At 33.5% G+C, this 22,538-nt stretch overlaps 1 protein-coding gene across 3 annotated transcripts in view; it reads left to right on the top strand.

The window, feature by feature from the left end:
* FAM172A (family with sequence similarity 172 member A) overlaps positions 1 to 22,538 on the top strand; it is a 420,789-nt gene that overhangs the window by 183,933 nt on the left and 214,318 nt on the right. For all 3 annotated transcript variants that reach the window (XM_055312860.1, XM_055312861.1, XM_055312859.1), the window contains one exon: positions 2,570 to 2,788. In XM_055312860.1, the coding sequence (XP_055168835.1) occupies positions 2,570 to 2,788 (219 nt within the window). The remainder of the gene's footprint in view (positions 1 to 2,569; positions 2,789 to 22,538) is intronic.

Genomic DNA, 22,538 nt, shown 5'->3' with positions numbered 1-22,538 from the left:
TAGTTAGGACACACCGAATTTTAGAGTCCATTTGAAATCAAGAAGGCACAGTAATTTTTCAATCAATGATTTCAAAAAATTAAAGTAAAAATTTTTGTTCAAGTAAATGTAGTATTATGAAAATATTTTATTGAGTGATTAAGTTAAAAATTAGGGTAACAGTTTTATAATTCTAGTGACTGTAAATTTTGTCTAAAGAGTTTACCTTTATTTGGAATTCATTCATGGTACAGTGATGATGCTCATGTTCTATCAATTGTTACATGAGTTTGATGTTTTTCACAATATCGTTAAAATGTAGTATATCACTATTTTCATCTCTAAGAGTTCTAAGATTCTATTTTGGGTTTGCTACTTCTATCTCGTGTGAGTATGAGAGACTATGCATGTGCATATGTGTGTATGTATGTGTGTGTGTGTCTGTGTGTGTGTGTTTAAAGTTCAATTCACTCAGAGAAGGCAGGGAAGAAACATGACAGGAGACCACTTACTCACGGTACAGAATCTAGTAAGGAGGCAATTTTCTTTTTGGCCTATGGTGACCTTTTTTGACTACGTTCCTTACACCAGAGACAGTGTATGAATGCCTCTATTTCACCCTGTTTAGCAGAGTGCAACAGTGTTCTTTAACTTACTTTTGGTGGGAGGAGAAGTTATGGCTGAAATTTGAGAAGGGCGTGAAAAGTTGTAAGAGGCACAAGCAAGAGGGGTAGGAACTTTCTTCAAATGTGATTTTAATAACTAGTCAAGTGTGTCCAACTGTAGAAAATCACCAAGTGACAATCTGTCTACCTGACAGTGATCACAATGAATTACAAGACTTTTGAATAGCTATACAGATTAGAATAAAGCAGGACCAAATAAAATATCTTTTGTTGGTAAAACTTTGACTTACCAGCTAAGATACTTAAAAAGAAAAACAAAACAAAAAAAATCTTTATCACATGTTTTGATGTAGAATGTTTAAATTTTTAAATTTGTAAGATATTTTATAACTTCTGATAAAAGAGGTTATTTAAGTTTTATTTTTATTTGAAGATGTATTAAAGAATATGTGGTATTAATCAGTTTGGTATGTGTGATTATATAGTTTTAATATGTGCGAGACAACTATATCTTAATTAATAGAACTCTCACTAAAATCCCAACTTTAATGAATTTCACAATCAGCAAACCATATCAGGTTTTAGACAGTAATATCAACTGGGGGAAAAAATTGAAAAATCCCAGTGAAGTTTTTATGTAGGTTGTGAAATCAACTATTTAAAAAACCCAACTATGTGCAGCAGTGTAGCATATTTAAAAATAAGATAATTAAGTCTATGCTAATATTATTCTGTTATTACTGCTATCACTTTAAAAAAAATCACTTCTTATGGTTTGTTTGGCAAAAAAAAAAAACAATTAAATTTTAAACTTGAAGTAGTTCTAAAGTTACAGTTTTGGAAAAAGTATTCAGTTTTCTTTTTTGTAAGGATGAGATTTTTCAAGCTTTTTTTTCCATAGCTCTTACATGTTTTCATTATAATATAATACATTTTTAAAATATGACCTTACAGGATTTTACAAGGCAGAATTGGGACACCCACAGTACAGAAATGAATAGAAAATAGAAGATATTAATAACTTCACAAATTTACGTTGTACATGCTTGTCAGTGGAAATTATTTATTCTCTATTTCCCATAGTTTGATTATTTCATCAGTTATAACTTAATATAAATACCAAAAGTTTTCCTAATTATAACCATAGAAATGTTTGCCTTGCTAGAATTGTCAGACAGGAAAGCATATTTTTAAAACTTTAAAGAAGGTATAAGCTCAGTAAGCTGTAGTCTGTCTAATCTTTGGGACATGACTGGTTCCTAAGAAAGATAAATTTGTATGGCAGTTAAAAATGAAAGAAATTTTAGGATTAAATAATTGCTTCCATGTATTATAGTAGGACATTATTTTGCTTTATGATTTGTGTGGCCTCCTGAAAGAAGAGAGGTGGGAAAAAATAAAAGGTGCACAGGTAGACATTATATATTTCTGATATTATAGATATGTAAATCTGTAGAGTGTTAGATCGCATTTATTCTTTAAGTGCTTATTCTTTCTTGAATTCAAACAAATAAAAAATGCTCATTGAAGTGCAATTGTAAAGGAAAGAAAATCCAACAAAATAATGGTGTGAAATTTTAATTTCAACTTCAAAGAGACTATTTTCTCAAAATAGGTTTTTAAATATTAATGTGGTTTGAAAGTTTACTTGCTATTTGATCATTTATTTCAATTATTTGGGGAGTCCTGAGAGATCTGAAGTACTTTTTAAAAAATGTAACCATTATATTCTTTACAGTTTTGTCTTTTTATTCTTACAAATAATCTGTTTATTTATATAAACAATTCAGGCCAACAATTACAAATAACTTTTTATTAGAAAAATTAAAAGTATAGTCTTTTATAAAGAAATACTTTAGTGGATATGCAACTATATTAAATCACTATGAAATTTTACAGATTTTTTTACGAATTGAGATGGTTTCTAAGATTAAATTATCCTGCCTTCTTTCCTTTTAAAACAGGAAGGATATGGAGTAATAGTACTGAATCCCAATGAAAACTATATTGAAGTAGAAAAGCCAAAGATACATGTACAGTCATCCTCTGATAGTTCAGATGAACCAGCAGAAAAACGGGAAAGAAAAGATAAAGTCTCTAAAGAAACAAAGAAGCGACGTGATTTCTATGAAAAGTATCGTAACCCCCAGAGAGAAAAAGAAATGATGCAGCTGTATATCAGAGTAAGTAATAAGAATTATTACTTTCCTTCATTATTTTTTTAGTTTATTTGTATTTTATTTCATATATACTATTTTTCTTTTTTAAAAGAAAATTAATTTTTAACCATACATATCCCATGGTGGTTAGCTTGGATGAAATGTTTTGTTTTTTTATTCAGCATTACAAAACACGTCATTCTATTTCAGCGTGATATTTTACTTAAGCCTCAAAAGCGATTAATAATGCACCATACAAAACATCAGTCTTCATCTTGGGTGGTAATGGTTTTAATACATTCTCTTCCTACCAGCAGCCATCCATCCACTGTGTTTCAGCTGAACTTCTGAAGGCAGATGGAGGGAGGAAGAGTAATTAATATCTTAATAAATATTTAAACTAGAATAGTTTAGGGATAGTGTAATGAGGTAACTCCCTCCTTTGCTCTTTTCTTACCCAGTGAACCTTTGCACTTTGTAATGCTAGCAGCATGGGATCGTTAGAGCAGTGCTGCCCAAGGAGTTCTAATTCATAGGGGGCACAAACAATTTTATTTGAACTTCGACACATTCTACTTGATATACATACTGTGTATTGTATATATGAGACAGATTTATGCGATTTCCAAAGCCTTTATTATGGGTCCTAGAAATAGAATTTAATAGTAAAGCATGTCAGAAATACTACTGGGTAAATAAAATAGTAAATTGATATGTTCTTTAAAAGTGAGCAATTCAGAACATTTAAATATAGACAAATTAACACTTTATACATTATATTGTAAGATAGTAAAGTTTCAAATTATTCAATCTGAGCTATTTTTACATTTACTTTAAAAGCTCGCTAATAAAATATTTCATACTATCTTTGATGGGAAGAGATAACTTTCTAAATTATTTTCTTGACTCTAGTTCATTGCATAATCACTATATTTTTGGGAATTATGCTCCAAACATTCAAGACTATAGGTTAGTTTGTTGAGTAAGTTAGGGCAGTTAAGCAATATGAAAGCAGCATGTAAGTTCTCAAGACCCCAAAAAGGTATCCAGACCAAGAATACACAAAGCTCATCATACAATGACTCTAGCAAATGTTAGTCAGATTGGAGTATTTAAATTTCTGAAAACCATCTCACTATTTGATATATTTTTTGAAAAACAAAAACAGTGATTAGATTGGAATCAATAAGTAGCTTGCTCGTCCTGATGTGGTTGTATTACTGCTTTTCTTTCCTATGGCTGCATAAGGGGTGTGATGTCACCTTGATCGGTTATTCTAAGCTTTCTAATTATATGACCCAGTTTGTCAACCACCATTCTTAGGACAGTTAAAAAAAAATAATTCTCATATCCAGATTTAAAAAAAATTTGTTAAAGTTTTTGAAATAGACAAATCATTAAGAAAATTCACTTACTTATGTAAAATGCAAACAAAAAGCGTCAAAATGCAAACAAAAAGTGACTATAGGTATTTTTTTATTTCTTCTAAAAGTTTCTTTTATATGCCTATGATATATACAGATTAAGCATCTATTTCTAACATTCTTGTAAGTTTTGTACTTTCTTTTCTATTTTCTCTTTCTCTTGTCACCAAGACTTTTTGCTTTTGTTCTCATGTATGTGTGCATTTTCTTTTTTCTGTTTTCAAATCTGTTTCATTTATCTCTGCCTCTATTTTTTTTCTTATATCAAGGAAGAAACCTCTTTTTTTGTTGTTTCATTTTTAAGATCTCTCTTTCCCTTTGTCTTTTTTCTTTAATTCTTTTATCTCTTTAACACCCCTACTATTTCTGCTTCTTTCCTTATCATGTATGTCTTTTTGCTTCTTTCTTTCTTGTCTCATTTCACTCATCAGTCTCAGTTCCCACTGAAAGCACTTAACACAAAAACAGACTTGTTTAGGTAACACAACTATATACCTGATGGTCTTAGTTACGGATGTCATTTTTCCTTAATAAATACCCGTTTTCTTAAAATCTTCTAGAATTGTGCAAAATAGCAGAATTAAGTTGGTATTCTTCAAACATATTTCTAGATAGCAAGGTGTGATCCTGTGGTGAGAAAGAAAAGAATGATTCATGTTGTGTAAGGTGTATTAATTCTTAAGTAATTTTGATCTACTTGAGAAGCAACTTCTTGTACTCTCTCTTCCAATACATGTCTCCAAAAGCTGTTTGTAATTTTCAGACACAGAGCTTGGTATGTGATGGGGATACATTAGCATTAATTTATATACTTCTTAACCATTTACATTTTGAGGTTGTTTATATATTCCCTGTAACAATCCTGGTGTGAGGTAAGTGGATCAAATAGTTTTATACTTTTTTTATAGTTAAGGAAACTGATGCACAGATGGATCATTTTTGTCTAGGATCAGTAACTAGTAAATGGTGGAACTGAGTGTTGAAACCAGGACTTGTAATTATTGTAGATTCTTTCTCCCTTTCCTCTTTACCACATTCTTCTAACCAGTTGGAGACAAAATATGTACATGAAATATGAAAATTAAGCCAGTTATAATAAAAGCATGATATGATATAGTAAACATCTGATAATTAATAGATTTGTGATCAGTTATTTAATAGATGCTATTAAACAATTTATATATAATACATAATTATAATATATAAGTAAATACATATAAATCTATTACATTGTATGTGAATGTATACACATGTATATTCTTTTAATAGGATCAATAATAATCATCCAATTTTACATGAGAAGACTGTGAGTCAAAACTTAGTAATTTTCCCAGTCAGATAGCTTTTAATGTAAACTCCATGAGGGCAGGGACTTAGTCTGTTTTGCTCACTGTTATATATCCACAGAGCTCAGAACAGAGTCTCCATAATAAATATTTGTAGAACAGAGCCTTCGCAATAAATTTTTATTTGGTAAGTAAGGTGCTGAAGTCATGATTAAAATCCCAAACAATTACTATTTTTTAATATGTCCTGCATCATTAAAGTATGCTACTTGATTAAGTCTCTGAGGAAACATTCAAACAATTCAAAACAAAGAATTACATTGTTAGTCCCCTACCCACTCCAATGGCTGAGAATACATTACAAAAATTGATGATAAAAAGTCAGTTTCTCAAGATTTATTTGATACCTTGAGCTATACCTTTTCATCTCAATATATAAAAGTGGGATAACCTGTTTTCTTTTTTTAGCTGTATCATCAAGGTACTATTTATGGGTGAAAATGAAAATATTGCATGCTGACCTACTGCTGTTTCTCTTTCACACACTTAGTCATAAAAGTAGAGCCAGGCTGCTGTACTTATTCTGTGCTGTACACACTTTGTACTTTATTGGAGTTGTAACTTTACTTCCTGTTCTTTCCCTTCATCCAGATTCTATCCATGTTTTAGTGCCCATCTGAAATCTCACCTTTTCGTATCATCGTAAATAGTGACCTCTCCTTACTATGATTTATGGAAGTTATTGTGATTGGTTAACTTCTATGGAATTTATCATGTGCTGTCTTGAGAGAACTCTTGTGTTTTTGTTTCATAATATTATTAATTTCTATCTTTTATGCCTTTCCATTCCCCATAATCCGTAGGTCTTTGCATGTTTTATCAGTCAGTTCTTAAGAATAAACAGAAATGAGCTAATTTTTACAATAGTACAGAGCATACTATGAAGGATAATAAACCCACAAACTAGAATCCAGACCCCTAACAAGGAGACCAAAGCAAAAAGACCAGGCCCAAGTCTAGAGATACCTAGATAATGTGACCTGCAGCATAGAAATAAGGATTATTCTGGTATCAAACTGGAGCATAAGAGACAAGTACTCAGACTAAGGAAGATAATTTAAAAGCACTTTACATTAGGTAAGTGGAATATAGGCAAAAGTGACTTGATGCTGGTCTATGTAATACTGAGATGTAACTGAATATTTCTTCCCTAAAAGACTTAATTGTGAGCTGTGGTGATGGGAAGTAAAGAAGAGAGATTAGACCCAGAAAGTTGGGGAAAAAAAAAAAAAAAGCAGAGGTAGGAGAGGGAAGGAAATTACATGGCCACAGAAGGAAAAATCCAAATGTGGAGGAGACATTTACAGAATAAGAATCTTGGCAAAGCCTGGCATTACACATTGAAGATACTCAAATATTTATGGCTTGATTGCTTGTTGACATCCATCAAAAATCTTATCCCTTAACATGAGAGATATTTGGTGTCTAGTTTTCTGACGGATTTTTTTCAGCATTTATGCGAATTTTTGCAATTGTTCAGAAACAGCCAACTGATAAACTGAAGCTTTCTTTCAAAAAATATGTTTTTGATACTCTGACTTGGATTATGCTCAAATTATTGGTGAAAGCTAATAAATACCCCATCTTCTTCTGTAACTGTTCTCTTTTGTGCTAATGCCACTGGAGCTATTTCTATCTGGGGTTTCAGCAATCAGATTTAATTTATTTATATTGCAGTCAATGAGTGTTTAATCTCTGGAACCATTTTATGTTCCTGGTATATTTAAGTATTTGAATATTCTTTTTTGCTGGAATATGATAAAAAAGCGAAAATCTCCTTTCAAATTTTTATAAATTCTATTATAGACAGGCAGAAATAAAGTAGAATCCAGGCCTAAAACTTTAAGATTAGCAAAGAGTACTTCTATTTTACATAATAAATGAGCATAAATAGATATGAGTAACTATTGGATTATGTAGCACATTTCTGATGCATTAGAAGCAGAGCTTGAGAGATCAAAGTACTTACTGTTTCATGTGGCAACTTTCCTTAAGTATGAAATAATGTACTTTCTGGCATAAATTATGGCTTATTAAGGGGATTGATTTGGTCTAGGCAATAAACATCATGTCAGACATGCCTGGCAGGAAAACCTGCTTAATATGTTTTGTAATAAGATGGAATTTTTTGTTCTCGAAAACATCTGCCAACTGAATTCAAGAGTGAAGACAGAAAATGTCATCAATTTAGTGGTAATCCTATAAATTTAGTTTCTTTCTGAGCAACACATAGCAAGACACACAAAATTCCCAGTGTTAATCACCACTGGTTATAATACTTTGTAAAACGATGAAACAAAAACATTTTATTTTTATATAACGTGTTAATTAATTCATAATGAATTTTAATATTTCAACTGATAAAATTTTAACAAGCGTCTTGCCAACAGATCATTTTTTAAAGCATCTGTTTTTTAATGTGTTGGGTTGAGAACTGAGTCAAATGGCTAAATATGTACATATATTCTTTTTAAAAACATATTCTACCCCCATAATTATAGATATACTATTTTTTCCCCATAGACCACCAGGGGCTGCTGCTGTTCATACTGGATGTTGCTTTCCTCTGAAACTGAGTACCCCCATCACACTGCATTTCTTTCTTCCTTCTTTTCCCCTTAGCCTAAAGCTTTTAATATATAACTGGAAGAAAAAAGAACAGGCTTAGCTAGTAATTTAGTAAGCAATCTAAGAATTTATATTTTAAACATTTTTCTATATTCCAGAACATTTACATTTTTCCAAGTGAGCTTAAAACCAGTAGTCATTGAAGGCATATTTGATAATAATTATTTTTATTTTCTGTTCTTGGTGTCTGGATAACATTCAGAACCATACCCATTGCAGGCATGTAGTATGGAGATGAGATTAAAAGTATAGCATTTGAATGACCTGAGTTAAATCCTGTCTTTTTCCACTTAATATACTGTGTCCTCAAACAAATTAACTTCTTATGCATCAGGGTTTTTTTCTGAAAAATGGAATGATAATAATCTATGTAAAGTGAACATGGTTTCTGATACACAGTGATGGGCATTCTGGGCCAGTAAATAACATCCTGTCTTCCTTCAAGGTCATAATCAACCAAGAATGTATCCCAACTTTTGAGGTCCCCAGCTTTTGTACCTTTCAGTACCTTGTACCAAAAATAATATGGCTGTCTTACCTTCCTGAGTTTGGAACCCAGTGAACAACAGGACAAAGGAATCAGACAAAAAGGGATCAAAACACCAATTTTCCTAAGTGAACAACAGGACAAAGGAATCAGACAAAAGGGGATCAAAACACCAGTTTTCCTAATTGATACAGTTCAAATGGAAAATGTGGTTTAGATCTGTGACTAAATTTAGATTACCTAATATATTTCCTCCTGAAACAAACATTCACATATCCTTCAAGCATCCACTTTGCCTTTCACAACGTAGAAAGCAAGCTGGAATGCATCCTTTTTGCAAGAATCTTTGAAAAATGCCTAGAAGGGCTGAGTAAAGCATTCTGTTTCTTCCCTCAGATGTACTAATCAAGTAAGTCACTCCCCCTGTGGGAGGGAAAAAGTGAGGGATGGTGAAAGAAATTGGGAATGTTACTCTAGCTGAATGGCTCCACCTGAAGCCAGAAGGGAAATGGATCCTACCTGACAAAAGTTAGCCCCTAATAAAAATATTATTAGTAGCACTTGCATTTTCTAACAACTTGGTAAAGCAATATTAAAATATAATCATTAAATGCTCACTAATGATACCTTAATTTCTTCATTTTAAGATTTTCATTTAAAAGGGAAACTGATCAAACCGGATTACAGAGAAAGTAGCCACGAATTGTTTAATTTTAAAGCATTTAAAGTGCCATAATTCTATTTTAAGTAATCAGAAATCAATCTTTATATTTTCATGTTTCATGATGCCAAAGCCTAGTAAATATTAGATTTTTAATTAATATTTGATGAATGAATATCTTAATAAATGCTTGCTTACATGAACCTACAAAGCAAAAGAGACAGACCTTTTCACTATATAAATCTACTCTTTGATATTGAGTAGCACAAAGTGGAAAGAACTATGATACTATGTATGACTGATAGATACTAACACTCAGAAAATTAGCACATTGTTCTTTAAACCCTACTGAACAACCAGTATTAAGTATACCAGGCATTCTTTGAATTAGGTAAAAACAGGCCAACAATGAAATATTTGAAACCAGTAAAAATATTAGATCTTTAGATTTAGAACAGAAATTACAATAAAGACTAGAGCTCTGCATTTATTGGTTTTGGTTGGCTATTGGCCAAATTTGGTGAGGGATTCTGCTTATAAATATGATGTAGTGGAAAGAAAAAGAACTTAAGAATTGAAGAGAGGTACGCTATAATAATCTTAATTCTTGCACAAACTGTGATGTTAGACAAGTCACCTCTCTGAGTTTCAGTTTTTTCATCTGTAAAATGAGGATAATCATAGTTATTAGGCTGGTGAGGAATAAATAAGGTAAAGTAATGTGTATGAAAACCACTAGTGGGAGACCTACTATTCAGTATATCCCATTTTCTTTCTCTTCCCTCCTTACCAGATTTCCCTTGAGAAGTATGGGGAGAATTATGGCCAAAGGAGGTCTTTCCTAATTGGTTTATAATCACTGCTTCTCAAGCCTTTTACATGCTTAAACATTATTAAAGTTGCTAAAGTGTTTTTATGTTATATCAACTGATATTTACCCCAAAAAAAATTAAATCTGAGGAAAATTTTAAATATTTATTTTAGGGGCACCAGGATGGCTTAGTCAGTTAAGTGTCTGTCTTCGGCTCAAGTCCTGATCCTAGGATCCTGGGATCGAGCCCCACATGGGGCTTCCTGGTCCATGGGGTGTCTGTTTTTCCCTCTCCCCTGCCCCTCCCCCCCAATAGTTTTGTCTCATTCAAATAAATAAATAAAAATCTCATTCAAATAAATTAAATACAATATTATATATATTAGAATATATATACATATTAGAATATATATGTATATTAGGATAGCAACAAATCCTGGATACCTGGATGGCTCAGTTGGTTAAGCATCTGCCTTCAGCTCAGGTAATGATCCCTGAGTCCTAGAATGAGCCCCTCACTGGGCTCCCTGCTCAACAGGGAGCCTACTTCTCCCTCTCTGTCTGTCCTTCCCTCCCCCCACCTCATGCTCACTCTCACATGCACTTTCTTTCAAATAAATAAAATCTTAAAAAAAATTAAAAATAAAAAAATAAATAGCAAGAAGTCCATTATATGATGCTACAAATAACATATTTTTATGAAAAATACTCTTTCTCAAAACAAACAAAAACACATGGTAAGAAGTGCAGCATTTAAAAAAATCTCTTTAATGTCTGGCTTAATAGATGGCAGCTGAATTCCACTTCTGTTTCTGTCTTCACTCTCTTGTGATGTTTTTTATTGACATTTACGAAGAAAGTTTGACCTCATACAGATATGCAATTATAAGAGGAAGCAGAATTTTAATAGCTTTTTCAGATTATTATATATATTCTTCTTTGATGCTACACCAACACTCAACAAGTAGTTTCTTAAAGATGACTTGCTGTATGAATCTAAAACACATCGATAAGTATTTTGTACTGTTTTCATGAAAATCTCTTTGTCTTTGTTGTATCTTTGAATGGATCTTTTACTCATGGATGATTTTATAACATCATATATTGGTCACTTGGAAAATAATGTCTTCTGTATGATGACATATTTTATATGGTATCAAAAAAATCCTACCTATTAATATTACTACCAATCTCATCTGCAAAGATTTTAAGAATTGAAAAACTATTAAATTTATCAGTGAGGATACAAGTTTCCCAAAATTTTAATTTTTGCAAGAAAGCTCAATTTTTATTATTAGCAACAAACACCATTGATTGTTTTTCTTGAACTATCGGGTTTATTTTGTTTATTTTTAAGAAAATGGCTTCCAAACACCCAAATGTGAATAATCATCATTTGTTTATCAGTCTTACAAGTAAAAATGGTGTTTTATTTAAAAAGCAGCTACGTTAGCTCACAACTCAGTCAGTTATACAACTCCTTTTCCTCCACTCAAGCATCATAACATAATTTGGTTTACAGGTGCTTTATGTAGTACCTTCTAGTTCATCACTCAGAATATTAAACACACATACGGGGAGGGGTTGAAACCTAATAAAGGTAATTTTTACTGCTTTATCAACATTTTTTAGGTGAACTTGTGTGGGGTTTTTTTTCCCCCTGGAGTGTGTAGCAGTGAAGAACACAATGACTGCTACTATACTATAGTTTGGTATCACTGCTGTGATCCATGCTCAGTCACAAGCAGTTTTGTCCTCCATTGCCTTCTTAACTGCAAATGTCAATACGGTGAAAAAGATTCATAATGACTTAATATTATTATGTGTACCCCTTAAAAGCTCTCAGAAACCTCCAGAGGTTTGCAGACCACATGTCTAGAACCACTGGTGTACCTGTCTTTTTTGGTGTTGAACATAAACCGAAGGAAGCAGTTTGTAAGATTAAAATAAGAACCATTTTTCTATTGGTATGTTAGGCAACATGAAACTGGAACAATATGAGTGAACAGCTGTGTAAGCTGAAATATTATTTTTATTTTTTTTAAAGATTTTATTTATTCATGAGAGACATAGAGAGAGAGAGAAAGGCAGAGATGCAGGCAGAGGGAGAAGCAGGCTCCGTGCAGGGAGCCTGATGTGGGACTTGATCCCGGGTCTCCAGGATCACGCCCTGGGCTGAAGGCGGCACTAAACCGCTGAGCCACCCAGGCTGCCCCTGTTAGCTGAAATATTAAAGCTAAAATAGGGTAGGACTGTTCTATTAAGGCATATGGGCCTATCTCTTTTAACTCTTCTCATCTGGACTCAGGGATCCCTATGTGTAGACTATTTCACATCATTCCTGCCTTCTTCATAGAAACAAGATGTCAGTCCATACCAGGCCACTGGAATTTGAGGATTCAGATTTTTTTTTCTCTTCTCTTCTCTTCTCTTCTCTTCTCTTCTCTTCTCTTCTCTTCTCTTCTCTTCTCTTCTCTTTCTTTCTCTTCCTTTTTTTCTAGAGACAGGGAACAGGGAAAGAGAGAAGAGAGAGAATCTTTAGCAGGCTCCAATGCCTGGCACAGAGCCCGATATAGGGCTCAATCTTATGACCCTGCTGATCTTAACCTGAGCCCAAATCAAGAATCAGTCACTTAACTGACTGAGCTCCAGAATTTGTTTTTCTTTTTCTACTATTCCTCCCCCGCAACAGAAGGCCCTGGAGAATCATGTGCCATTTGGGGTTTTAGCAAACACAGTTTTCATTTCATCCCTCTTTCCATTAAAATGGGTGTCCTTTTGCTTCCAGGAGGGCTCCAGGAATTTAGCCCTGCTATCCAATTGAGGCCTAATATATATTCTACTAGTTTGTACTGGAGCTTTCTTTTTGTTTGATGTTTAACTTTGCAGTGGACTGATTTTATAGTGGGTTAAGAGCTGAGTGCTGGTGTCTGGCACATATGCACAGGGTTTTACACCTAGTATTCATTCAATAAATGTTTGTTAGGATTACTGTAATATCCTTAATTTACAATCCAAGTTGCATCTGTCCATGACTTTCTCCATTTCTGAAGCCACGTTCTTCCTAGTACTCCAAATTGGATTCTTCTTGTTTCTTATCTAAAGTAACATTTGACAGCAATTGTCTAAAATACAGTTGGATTGACCATGCTTCTATCGGGTTTTAAATGTGAATGATGGTTCTTGCACTTTCACAACTTCCACTCCATTTTTTTCGAAAAAAGGGTCAGTGTAATACCCTCTGTCTTCAACTGTTCCCCACTCTTCTGATTGGGGCCCTTGTGCATAAATCTGTCTAGTTAGATATAGTTGTTTCTTTGTGATCTACACATCTGTCTCAGGTATTACCTTGACTTTACATTAGAACCAGACTGTTTTCCCCTCTGTTTTTATTTGCAAGTGGCTTCTCTAGCCTTTGTCTTGGTAACTGATAGGGTTGGAGGAGAAGAACAGGGTGTGTGTGTGTATGTGTGTGTGTGTGTAGATTATTAAGGGAGAGGAATAAGTGGTCATTAAGTAATTGAGGTTTAAACCTAAAAGTTGAAAACAGTATTCCTAACAATCGATTTTAAGATCTACGAGGAAGAATATAAATTTGAAAATCTTAGTGCATTATATGTGAATTATGATGTTAACTATACTTCATTCACTCTTAATGTTCTTTGTTTCGATTTCACACAGCGAGTGAAAAAATTCTCTCAGAATTCTTGTGCAGACTGCATATATAATAATGCCGTCAAAGAAAAGGCTATTATTTGTGCATATATAGCTCAGTCAATTGAAGATTGCTCAGATTATCATCTTTTTTCATTGATTTTAAAACCTTTTATCACATTTTAACATCTCTGAATTTGGGATGCATCTTAAAAATTAATGGCATATCGTGGATTATTTGGTGACTTTTTTTTTCTCTTAATGGTACATAAAACAGTGCTACCTTTTAAAATTGATAGTTTTGTAGATGGATGAAATATGGTATGAGACAAGCTGCCTCATTGCACAAGTCTAAGGGACATAATTCTTATCTGGCACCCCCTGGGGTTGTGCAGAGTGTAGACTGTGGCCTTTTAGGGTAGCCCTAGTAGGAGATGATGTGGTAGGTTTGTTCTTTTTCTTACATTTTACCCCATATTTAACCCCACAAATTGAACAAAGACCACCTACCTATTGTTTGGCAGTTAGTGACCCTCAGTAAATGTTTGTTTATTTACTTATACATTGTTGTAATCAGTTGTGTCCTTTTGTTTGCCAAAGCCCATGGAGACAGGTTTGAATTTTCTCCATTACTACATGCCATATTACTAAGAGGTGGATCTCTAGATGGTATACTTAGGCAGTAAATCTAGGAAGTAATGACTAAATGAGTGTATTGAATGGAGATGTTAGCCCTTCAGTGCTAATCATTTTCATAATGCCTTTTACCTTCAAAATTTATGGCAGCACTTTCAAGATACCCACAGTAACTATTAGTATAATAAAAGTACAGTACCAGCTTTAGTTTGCATTCTGTTAGTATACCATCACTGGTTTTATACCTTCTCCCAAGTGCTAGATATTAAAGATGACAAATGGGAGAAGAATAAAACATATAATTTCTACTCAAGACAAGATTAGCCAGGATTTCAAAACAAGATACCAAAATATCTTGGAACTGAAGAAAATGTGTCCCTTTGAGTAGCACAGCTTTGATTGGACCTCTTCACATTTCAATTCAGTTGAGCACTATTTACAAAATGTTGTGCTTGCTATAGCTGTTTGTGAGATATATAGATGGAAAACCAGAATCCTTGTTCTCTAAGAGCTCATGCACAGTCTTGTGGGGAGGCCGAAATATTCTTAAGCAATTCTGATATTAGGCAGACTGTGGTAAGTATTTTGCAGTAGTTCATATGCTGCATTCTAGAAGCATGAGAAAGGGAAAATTTCCCTTTCACAATGGTTAATATAGCATTAATAATAAAAGTCAAATATTTAGATATTCAATAACAAACCACATTGAATTTAAAAAAATTTTTTAAAAGATTTATTTATTTATTTATGATAGACATAGAAGGGGGGGGGGCAGAGACACAGACAGAGGGAGAAGCAGGTTCCATGCCAGGAGCCTGATGCGGGACTCGATCCAGGCACTCCAGGATCACGCTCTGGGCCAAAGGCAGGCGCTAAACCACTGAGCCACCCAGAGATCCCCGAATTTTAAAATTTAAAGATTACTTTATATACTTTATTTACTAAATATAACTTATTGCAGTGAGAACCTCAATTTTATGAGGATTATTTATATAAAATTTTTACATTGTTATGTAATGTGATTTTTGTGTCATTGAGTATTATAAACCACTTAAAATTTTGCCACTTTAAAGAAATTAATTTGGTAGATGTTTTGACACATTCTGGAAGCTGTAATATTTCAATTTTCAGGAATGTAGTGGTGTTTATTCTTGATATTTAAAATGACTTTGCCCTTACTTTCAGTTCAAATGAAGCTAATTAAACATGTAAGTAGCATTTCAAGACTTTTAGAACCATCTAATATCCCTTAACTAGTTCTTTCCTTGTTTTGCTTTTACATCCTCCACCAAATGATCTATGATAAATTCACTTTTTATCTTTAATAGACTCATTCCCTGTTTAGGAGAAATAATGTAAGTCATCAATAATGCACCTAACCTTTTAATAAAATTTTATAGATCATAAAACACTTTAACCTGTCCTTTATTCTTTAGGAAATGTAATATGAAGTTGATAGTTTTCTTTAGAAACCATATTTTTATTTAGGTGTACATTTTCTTAATTGCTAATGATATTATTGATGTTTGTTAGTTCCTTCTTATGTGGGTTTAAATAGTTATTTTTGGCAAAAGATCTAACCAAGCAACTTTCTTCAAAAGGACTAAAATGAATAATCTTTCATGGGATTCTTTGTAGCTCCTGTTCTTTTGCAAGTTACTCTTAACTATTGGAGTATTTTATATAAGGTAGTTTTAAGTAGGAGTTTCTGAGGAGATTCTATTCTGATCTTAAAGTAATTCTGCTCATGCCCCTACACATGCCTTCCTTCTTTATACTCCCCCTCTCGTGTCCCTGGCTTTTGTTTTTACTAAAAAAAGTGCAATGTAAGTTAATCCCTTTGTGGAAATTTGCAAGCTTTATTTGGCTAAAGGTTCAGAGTTAATCATCTTTTTCTATCCTGTGGCACCTAAGAGGTTGCCTTGAATATACATAATATTCAAAAGTTGTTGGATGGATAAGTGGACTTAATGACTTTATTTTGAGATTTGATTTTACTTAGATAATGGCCATAGAAAAACTGCCCTCTTATCTGTATGAACCATTTTCTGCCCCTATCTTGTTCACTTATTCCATTCTAGGCCAACTGGTCTCTCACTGTTCTTGCAACATGCCAGGCATACTCTGCCTTTCAGTCTTTGCATTGACTGTTCCCTCTGCCTGTAGTGTTCTACACCCAAATATATGCAGGGCTAGCTTGCTAAAATCCTTTAAGTATTTTCTCCAATATTATCTCAGTGGGGGCATGTCTTCACTATCCTAGTTAAAATTATAGCCTACCCATTTCCCGTTCCCTTTACCTAGCTCAATTTTTTTTTTCTTTAACACTCATTCCCTTCTAACCTATTATATAATTTACGTATCCATTTAATAGCACTTATTTCCTGTCTCTCCTGTTAGATTGTAAGCTCTAGGAGGGCTGGTATCTTTGTTTTGTCATTGATAATGCCCCAAGTGTTTGGCACAGTGCCTGGCACAAAGTAGGCACGGAGGAAATATTTGGTGATGAATCTGTAGGCTGAAAGGTATTTGTTTGGATTGTCATCTACTGACAGGGATTATCTTATCAATAGTTCATGTGTATGGTACCTTTTTTTTTTTTTTTTTTAGATTTTTAGAATTTATTTATTCATAAGAGACAGAGAGAGAGAGGCAGAGACACAGGCAGAGGAAGAAGCAGGCTCCATGCAGGCAGCCTGATGTGGGACTTGATCCTGGGACTCTTGGATCACACCCTGGGCCAAAGGCAGACGCTAAACCGCTGAGCCACCCAGGTGACCCTGTATGGTACCATTTTGAGTGCTTACTTTGTGTGAGACAGTATGCTGAGTTCTTTGGATATGTATACATTTTATTTTCAGTTAGCCCACTTTTCACTATGTTGGGAATTATTTGCGAATGTTTTGGTGTCTTGTACTTAATTCATTGTCTTATTCATCTTTGTATCCACACTGTCTGGCATGTGGATACCCAGATATTAGTTAAATGAAGAATTTAACTGAATGATAAATTTTTGACCAGTATGGCAAACTGACATCATAGGGAAACATAAAATGGTACCTCTTGGCCTTAGTGACCAGATTAGAGAAAAAAAATTTTTTACTGTAAAAAAAAAACAAAACGCTGAAAATGTTTTAAAATGTTAAGGATATATTTTTAAATACTTTAAAATGTATTTAAATAACAAGGAATGTGTCACACTTCCTTTAAGTGGTGTTAAATCTTGTTAATAGTTTGAATAACAATAGCCACCATTGAGCTAAAAGTATGCAGCAAAATGGTGCCTGTTAACATGAGATATTTCACAAATTTTGAAAGGTTAGTCATAAAAAATGCTACATTTAGAGGTCTAAACATGGTTCCTTTCTCCCTTAAGTAGCCTTCTGGCTTATTGCCTTGTATAGTCCAGGGCACACTCATGGAGCCAAAGTAATCCTATAAAAAAGACACTGAAATGACCCCATCAAGTCCAATCAGTTCTGCCAGACTTTATTCCTACCCTACATTCTGAGCAATTTTTGTCCTTACACAGTTTCCTTTGGCTTCACAACCAGATTGACCCTACCCTACATAATGAGGATGCTCTGCTTGCCTTTTGTTCAGCAGTCACCCAAGATACTGCTTTCTCCAGAGCTATAGCCTGTGTGCCAGAGGACCTCCTCACTGGTTAGACGTGGGAAGTAGGAAGTGGATATTCTGGACTCATCTCTCCAGCTCTTATTTCTGGGGGAAGAAAATCAGGCAGTTATATTAAATATCCTAAATTGATATATTAATATAATTCTTAAAATTAGGCCAGAAAGATTACCTACTTAGCTTATAATTGTCATTTTTAGACATTTGGAATGAAATACTCATTTCATAATAGTCAATTGAACACTTAAAATGGAACATTATGGAGAAATATCTCATTATTGGACATTTTACAAGATTCTATTCAGATTCTAAAGCATTCTTCACAGAATCTAATCCTGTATTTAATAATACTTAATCTTGACTTTCCATCTTTTGTAATACTTTTCTTCACCCCTCCCTTTCCTCTGCTCCAGTACAAAAACAACTGTATATACTAACAAACACACAAGTAATCACAGCCTCCCTGTTGCCACCGTGTATGCCACCGTGCATTTGGTGGAATTTTCAGTAGTTTTCAAAATTAAGAAAATCACTGAGATTATATATTTACTGTCCAAAGTATAAATATCTAATTATTTAAAAGAAAGGCTTACATTTAGTTCACCTCTGTATTCTCAGGGCTGTTTAGCAAGGTTGCCTGTGCTTAAATTATCATTTGATTTACCCTGGATTCTGTGGTTCTTTTAGTGCACAAGGGATTAAATTCAAATTATGGTGTGTTACTAGGATTGTCCAAGTAAAGCTGGTTAAGACTTTCAAGGAAATTTATTACTGACACTAGGGTAAGATGATACTGTTCCTCTTTCAGTCATCAGACTGAACCATTGCCATTGAAACCTGGTATTACTTACATACTTATTCACAGGAAATATGCAGATAGTAGCTCCAACATTTGAAGCATTTGGATGGATTTCCATTTATAAATATGCTCTGGTATAAATACCATTAAGTATATTTCATTATATGATAAATTTTTAAATTTGGAGAAGTGATAAATTATAATATTTAGTTTTAAAATTAAGAATATTGGCAAAGACATGATTAGTCTGTCTTTATTCAGATGTTCTAATACAGATTAGTTCCAAGTCCTCTATTACCTCTAAATAGAATATACATGATCAAAAGAGTGTGGGTCTTTATAAGTGAGAAACATTTTATAACTACATTGTAAATTCAGTTATTTGAGTACTACCTATAGTTTTGTTGCCTTGTGTACAGTGGATTAAATAGACTTAAATGTGGCTAGATTTGATTAGGAATGTGGGTGTACAGTCAAAAGAGGCTGAAATCAAGTATGTGACTAAAGATGATAGCATTAGCCCTCAACAATAGCCTCTGAGCACATGGGTGTAATTTAAATTTCTTTGCCAAAACCAATTTACGTCAAACTCAACCAACTATCCTTGATAAGTTTATGGTTCATTTGTTAGCTTGCTAAATAAGTAAAAACAAACAAACAAACAAAAAACACTTCAATAAGTTTTTAAACACTTTATCAAATATTTATTAAACTGCATTGTACTAGGCACTTGGGATCTGAAAATCAATAAGACATGACCCTTCCCATAGAAACTCAGTAAGAAGAAGAAGAATGCACTGGATTCCAATTAGTACCTGTTGGGGTACACAGGTGGGACATAAGCCAGTTGGAGATTGAAAGTGGAAGCTCCAGGGAAAATTTCCTAGAGGGCTTGATGATACCTGAATGTACCTTATCAAAGGTAAAAGAGGACAGTAAAAGTTGAAGCAAGGAAGTAGAGGGGAAAGGGAGGAAATAGGTGTTTTCTTTCTTAATGCTTTAGAGTTTTGTGTGTCACATTTAAGTTCATGTTCTATTTGAAATTGATTTTTGGGGTGAGGTATGAATCCAGTGTCACTTTGTTCATATTGGTAATTATCCTGACACTCTTTATTCAAGAAACCATCCTTTTTTCAATGATATTTAAATATTCAATCTACTAGATATTTGGTTTTATTTTTATTATGTGGAAAGCTCACATTTATGGTTTTCCAAATAATCAGTTGTCCTAACTCCATTTTGGAAATAATTTGTTTTTTTGCCACTGATTTGAAGTGCCACCTTTAACATAGATTGAATTCTTACATTCTTGTCCTTTTTTTCTGGGTGTTCTATTCCTTTGAAAGTTTGGTCTACACTTGCCAATGCCATTAGGGTATAATTTTTGAGATTTTATTGTACATTTAGTATCTGGCAATGTTTTAACATAGCAATTGTCCTCATTTTATTCTTCTATCCTCCTCCTTCCTCACACACTAATTTAAGGTTAGAAATTTAGTTTTGTTAAACTCCCATCACCACCAATAATCTCATATCTCTCTCCTCCTCTCCCTCTCCCTTTCCCTCATTTTTTGTCTTTAATACAATATTAGATTATAGAGATTATAATTGTTTACATTAGAGTGTTTCTTTTCCTAGAATAATTCTTTCACATTTGCAAACTGGCAAATAATTATAACAGTTATTTGGCTTTATAATATATCTATTTAACTATTTCTGCTCTTACTGCCAGTCTTTTTATGTCATTTCCCAATGCATATGTGCCTAATTTTATTTCTTAGGCCGTTGAAATAGATGATGGATTTTATAAGTAGTTATAAAATGTCAATTTAGAAATAGTGTTCAGATGGCCTGCGGGTAGGATATGCTAATTGATTAGGTGAGGGTTAAAGAAGAAGAAATAAAAGAAGTCTCCTAAGACCTGTCTACCCCATTGAGTTGTAATGAGAATCAAGTAGTGAGGTATTTGAAGTCACTTTAAAGATGTATAAAACACGCATAAGTGGTGTTATGCCATTATGCCATTCCATTGTGAGAACTGGAATTTCAGCCAATGAAATCACTACAGTGATCAGTGAGAAATAATGAAGTTATTTTATATCTCTGGGGCTCAGTTTTTTCTTCTGTAAAATGGGTAAGTATCAAAGTAAGTGGGGGACCATAATTTCTAAGTTTTTATGATTCTATGAAATAATGAAATAATTCCTACTTAAATAATCATTTTTTTTTTCCTTCTTCTCCCATACTTAAAATGAGCTCGTTTCCTAAGAGCTTCTATTGGCTTCAATAAAAGGAAAGGAATACCAGGTTAAATTTTATTAGTCTGTTGTATTCCATCGGCAATACTCTCTGAAATATAATACTTAACTGAAATCTATCTGACAAAATGATTGAATTCTGCTTTGCCTTTAGTGATAATCCTTTAGTGCTACAGAATATACTCTTACAGAAAAAAAAAAAAACTCAAGGACTAAGAACCCCTTATATTTAACCACAAACACAATTAATATAAAATGTACAGTTTAACTTAGAAAATGTGTTAACATTGGAGACTAAAATTAGTTAAATGGAAGATTTCTTATCATTTTGCATGTCTAGAGGGAACACTTTACCCAGTTAATGAGTAAAGTGAATATATAGTTCTGGGGGAAAAATGTTCATTGTGACTCCAAATGTTAAATATATATAGGATTAATCTTGCCCATTCTGCTATATAGTACATTTGCAAATAATCATAATTAGACATTTTTTCCAGAAAGAGCCTAAATTTTTTTTAAATATTTTATTTATTTATTCATAGACAGAAAGAGAGAGAGGCGAGGGAGAAGCAGGCTCCACACAGGGACTCCCAACATGGGACTCCATCCTGGGTCTCCAGGATCACACCCCCGGCTGCAGGCGGCACCAAACTGCTGCGCCACCGGGGCTGCCCAAGAGCCTAAATTTTAATTTCTAGGTTATAGTAGTCCCTCATTCTGATGGTGAATCTCAGAAAGATAATAGACAAAGGCAAAATGTGTAATTTTCTTTAAAGTAGATAAAAAATATAAAATCTTAAGTGTTCACAATCAGTACTGAAGGGGAAGAGGATTCAGTGACATATCCTAAGCAGGAAGAGAAAGCTTCCCTGGGCTGGCTCCCAAATGTTCACAGGCCCTCTGATGCTAATAACACATGATCACAGTAAGGATCCTATCAAATATTTAAGACTCCTTACTTCACACATGCCCACGTACCTACCCACATCTTTCTTGATATTCTTATGACCCCTCCCACCTGCCATGGAAGCTCTAGTTATAAGTTCTCTTGCTCTCCACATACAAATCAGATAAACTACTCTGGCATTTTCCTCAGTGTATTCTGTGAACTAGAAAAACTGAAGGTCATTTTTCCAGGTATACCCACATTTCAGGACTAAGGCTTATTTTTACAACTAGAAAGAGTTGTTCGTTCTTAGATTTAAACACATACACACAGTAATAACTGATTTTATAAGGTTATGAACGTTTAAACATAACACACATGCATATGTATATGTGTGTATACATATGTAAAAAGTACTGCAGTGTTAAGATTGTGGGATCTAAAGTCAGAGAAATTGCACTGACTGTTGGACAATTAACTTAAACTCTCCAAGTATCCCTTGCCTTATCTGTAAAAAGAGATAATAGTAGCTACTGCCCAGGGTACCA

This window comes from Nyctereutes procyonoides, unplaced genomic scaffold, assembly GCF_905146905.1.
Source record: "Nyctereutes procyonoides isolate TBG_1078 unplaced genomic scaffold, NYPRO_anot_genome, whole genome shotgun sequence".
NCBI lineage: Eukaryota > Metazoa > Chordata > Mammalia > Carnivora > Canidae > Nyctereutes > Nyctereutes procyonoides.
The sequence above is the reverse complement of the archived record's forward strand: the minus strand, read 5'-3'. Positions and strand labels throughout refer to the sequence as shown.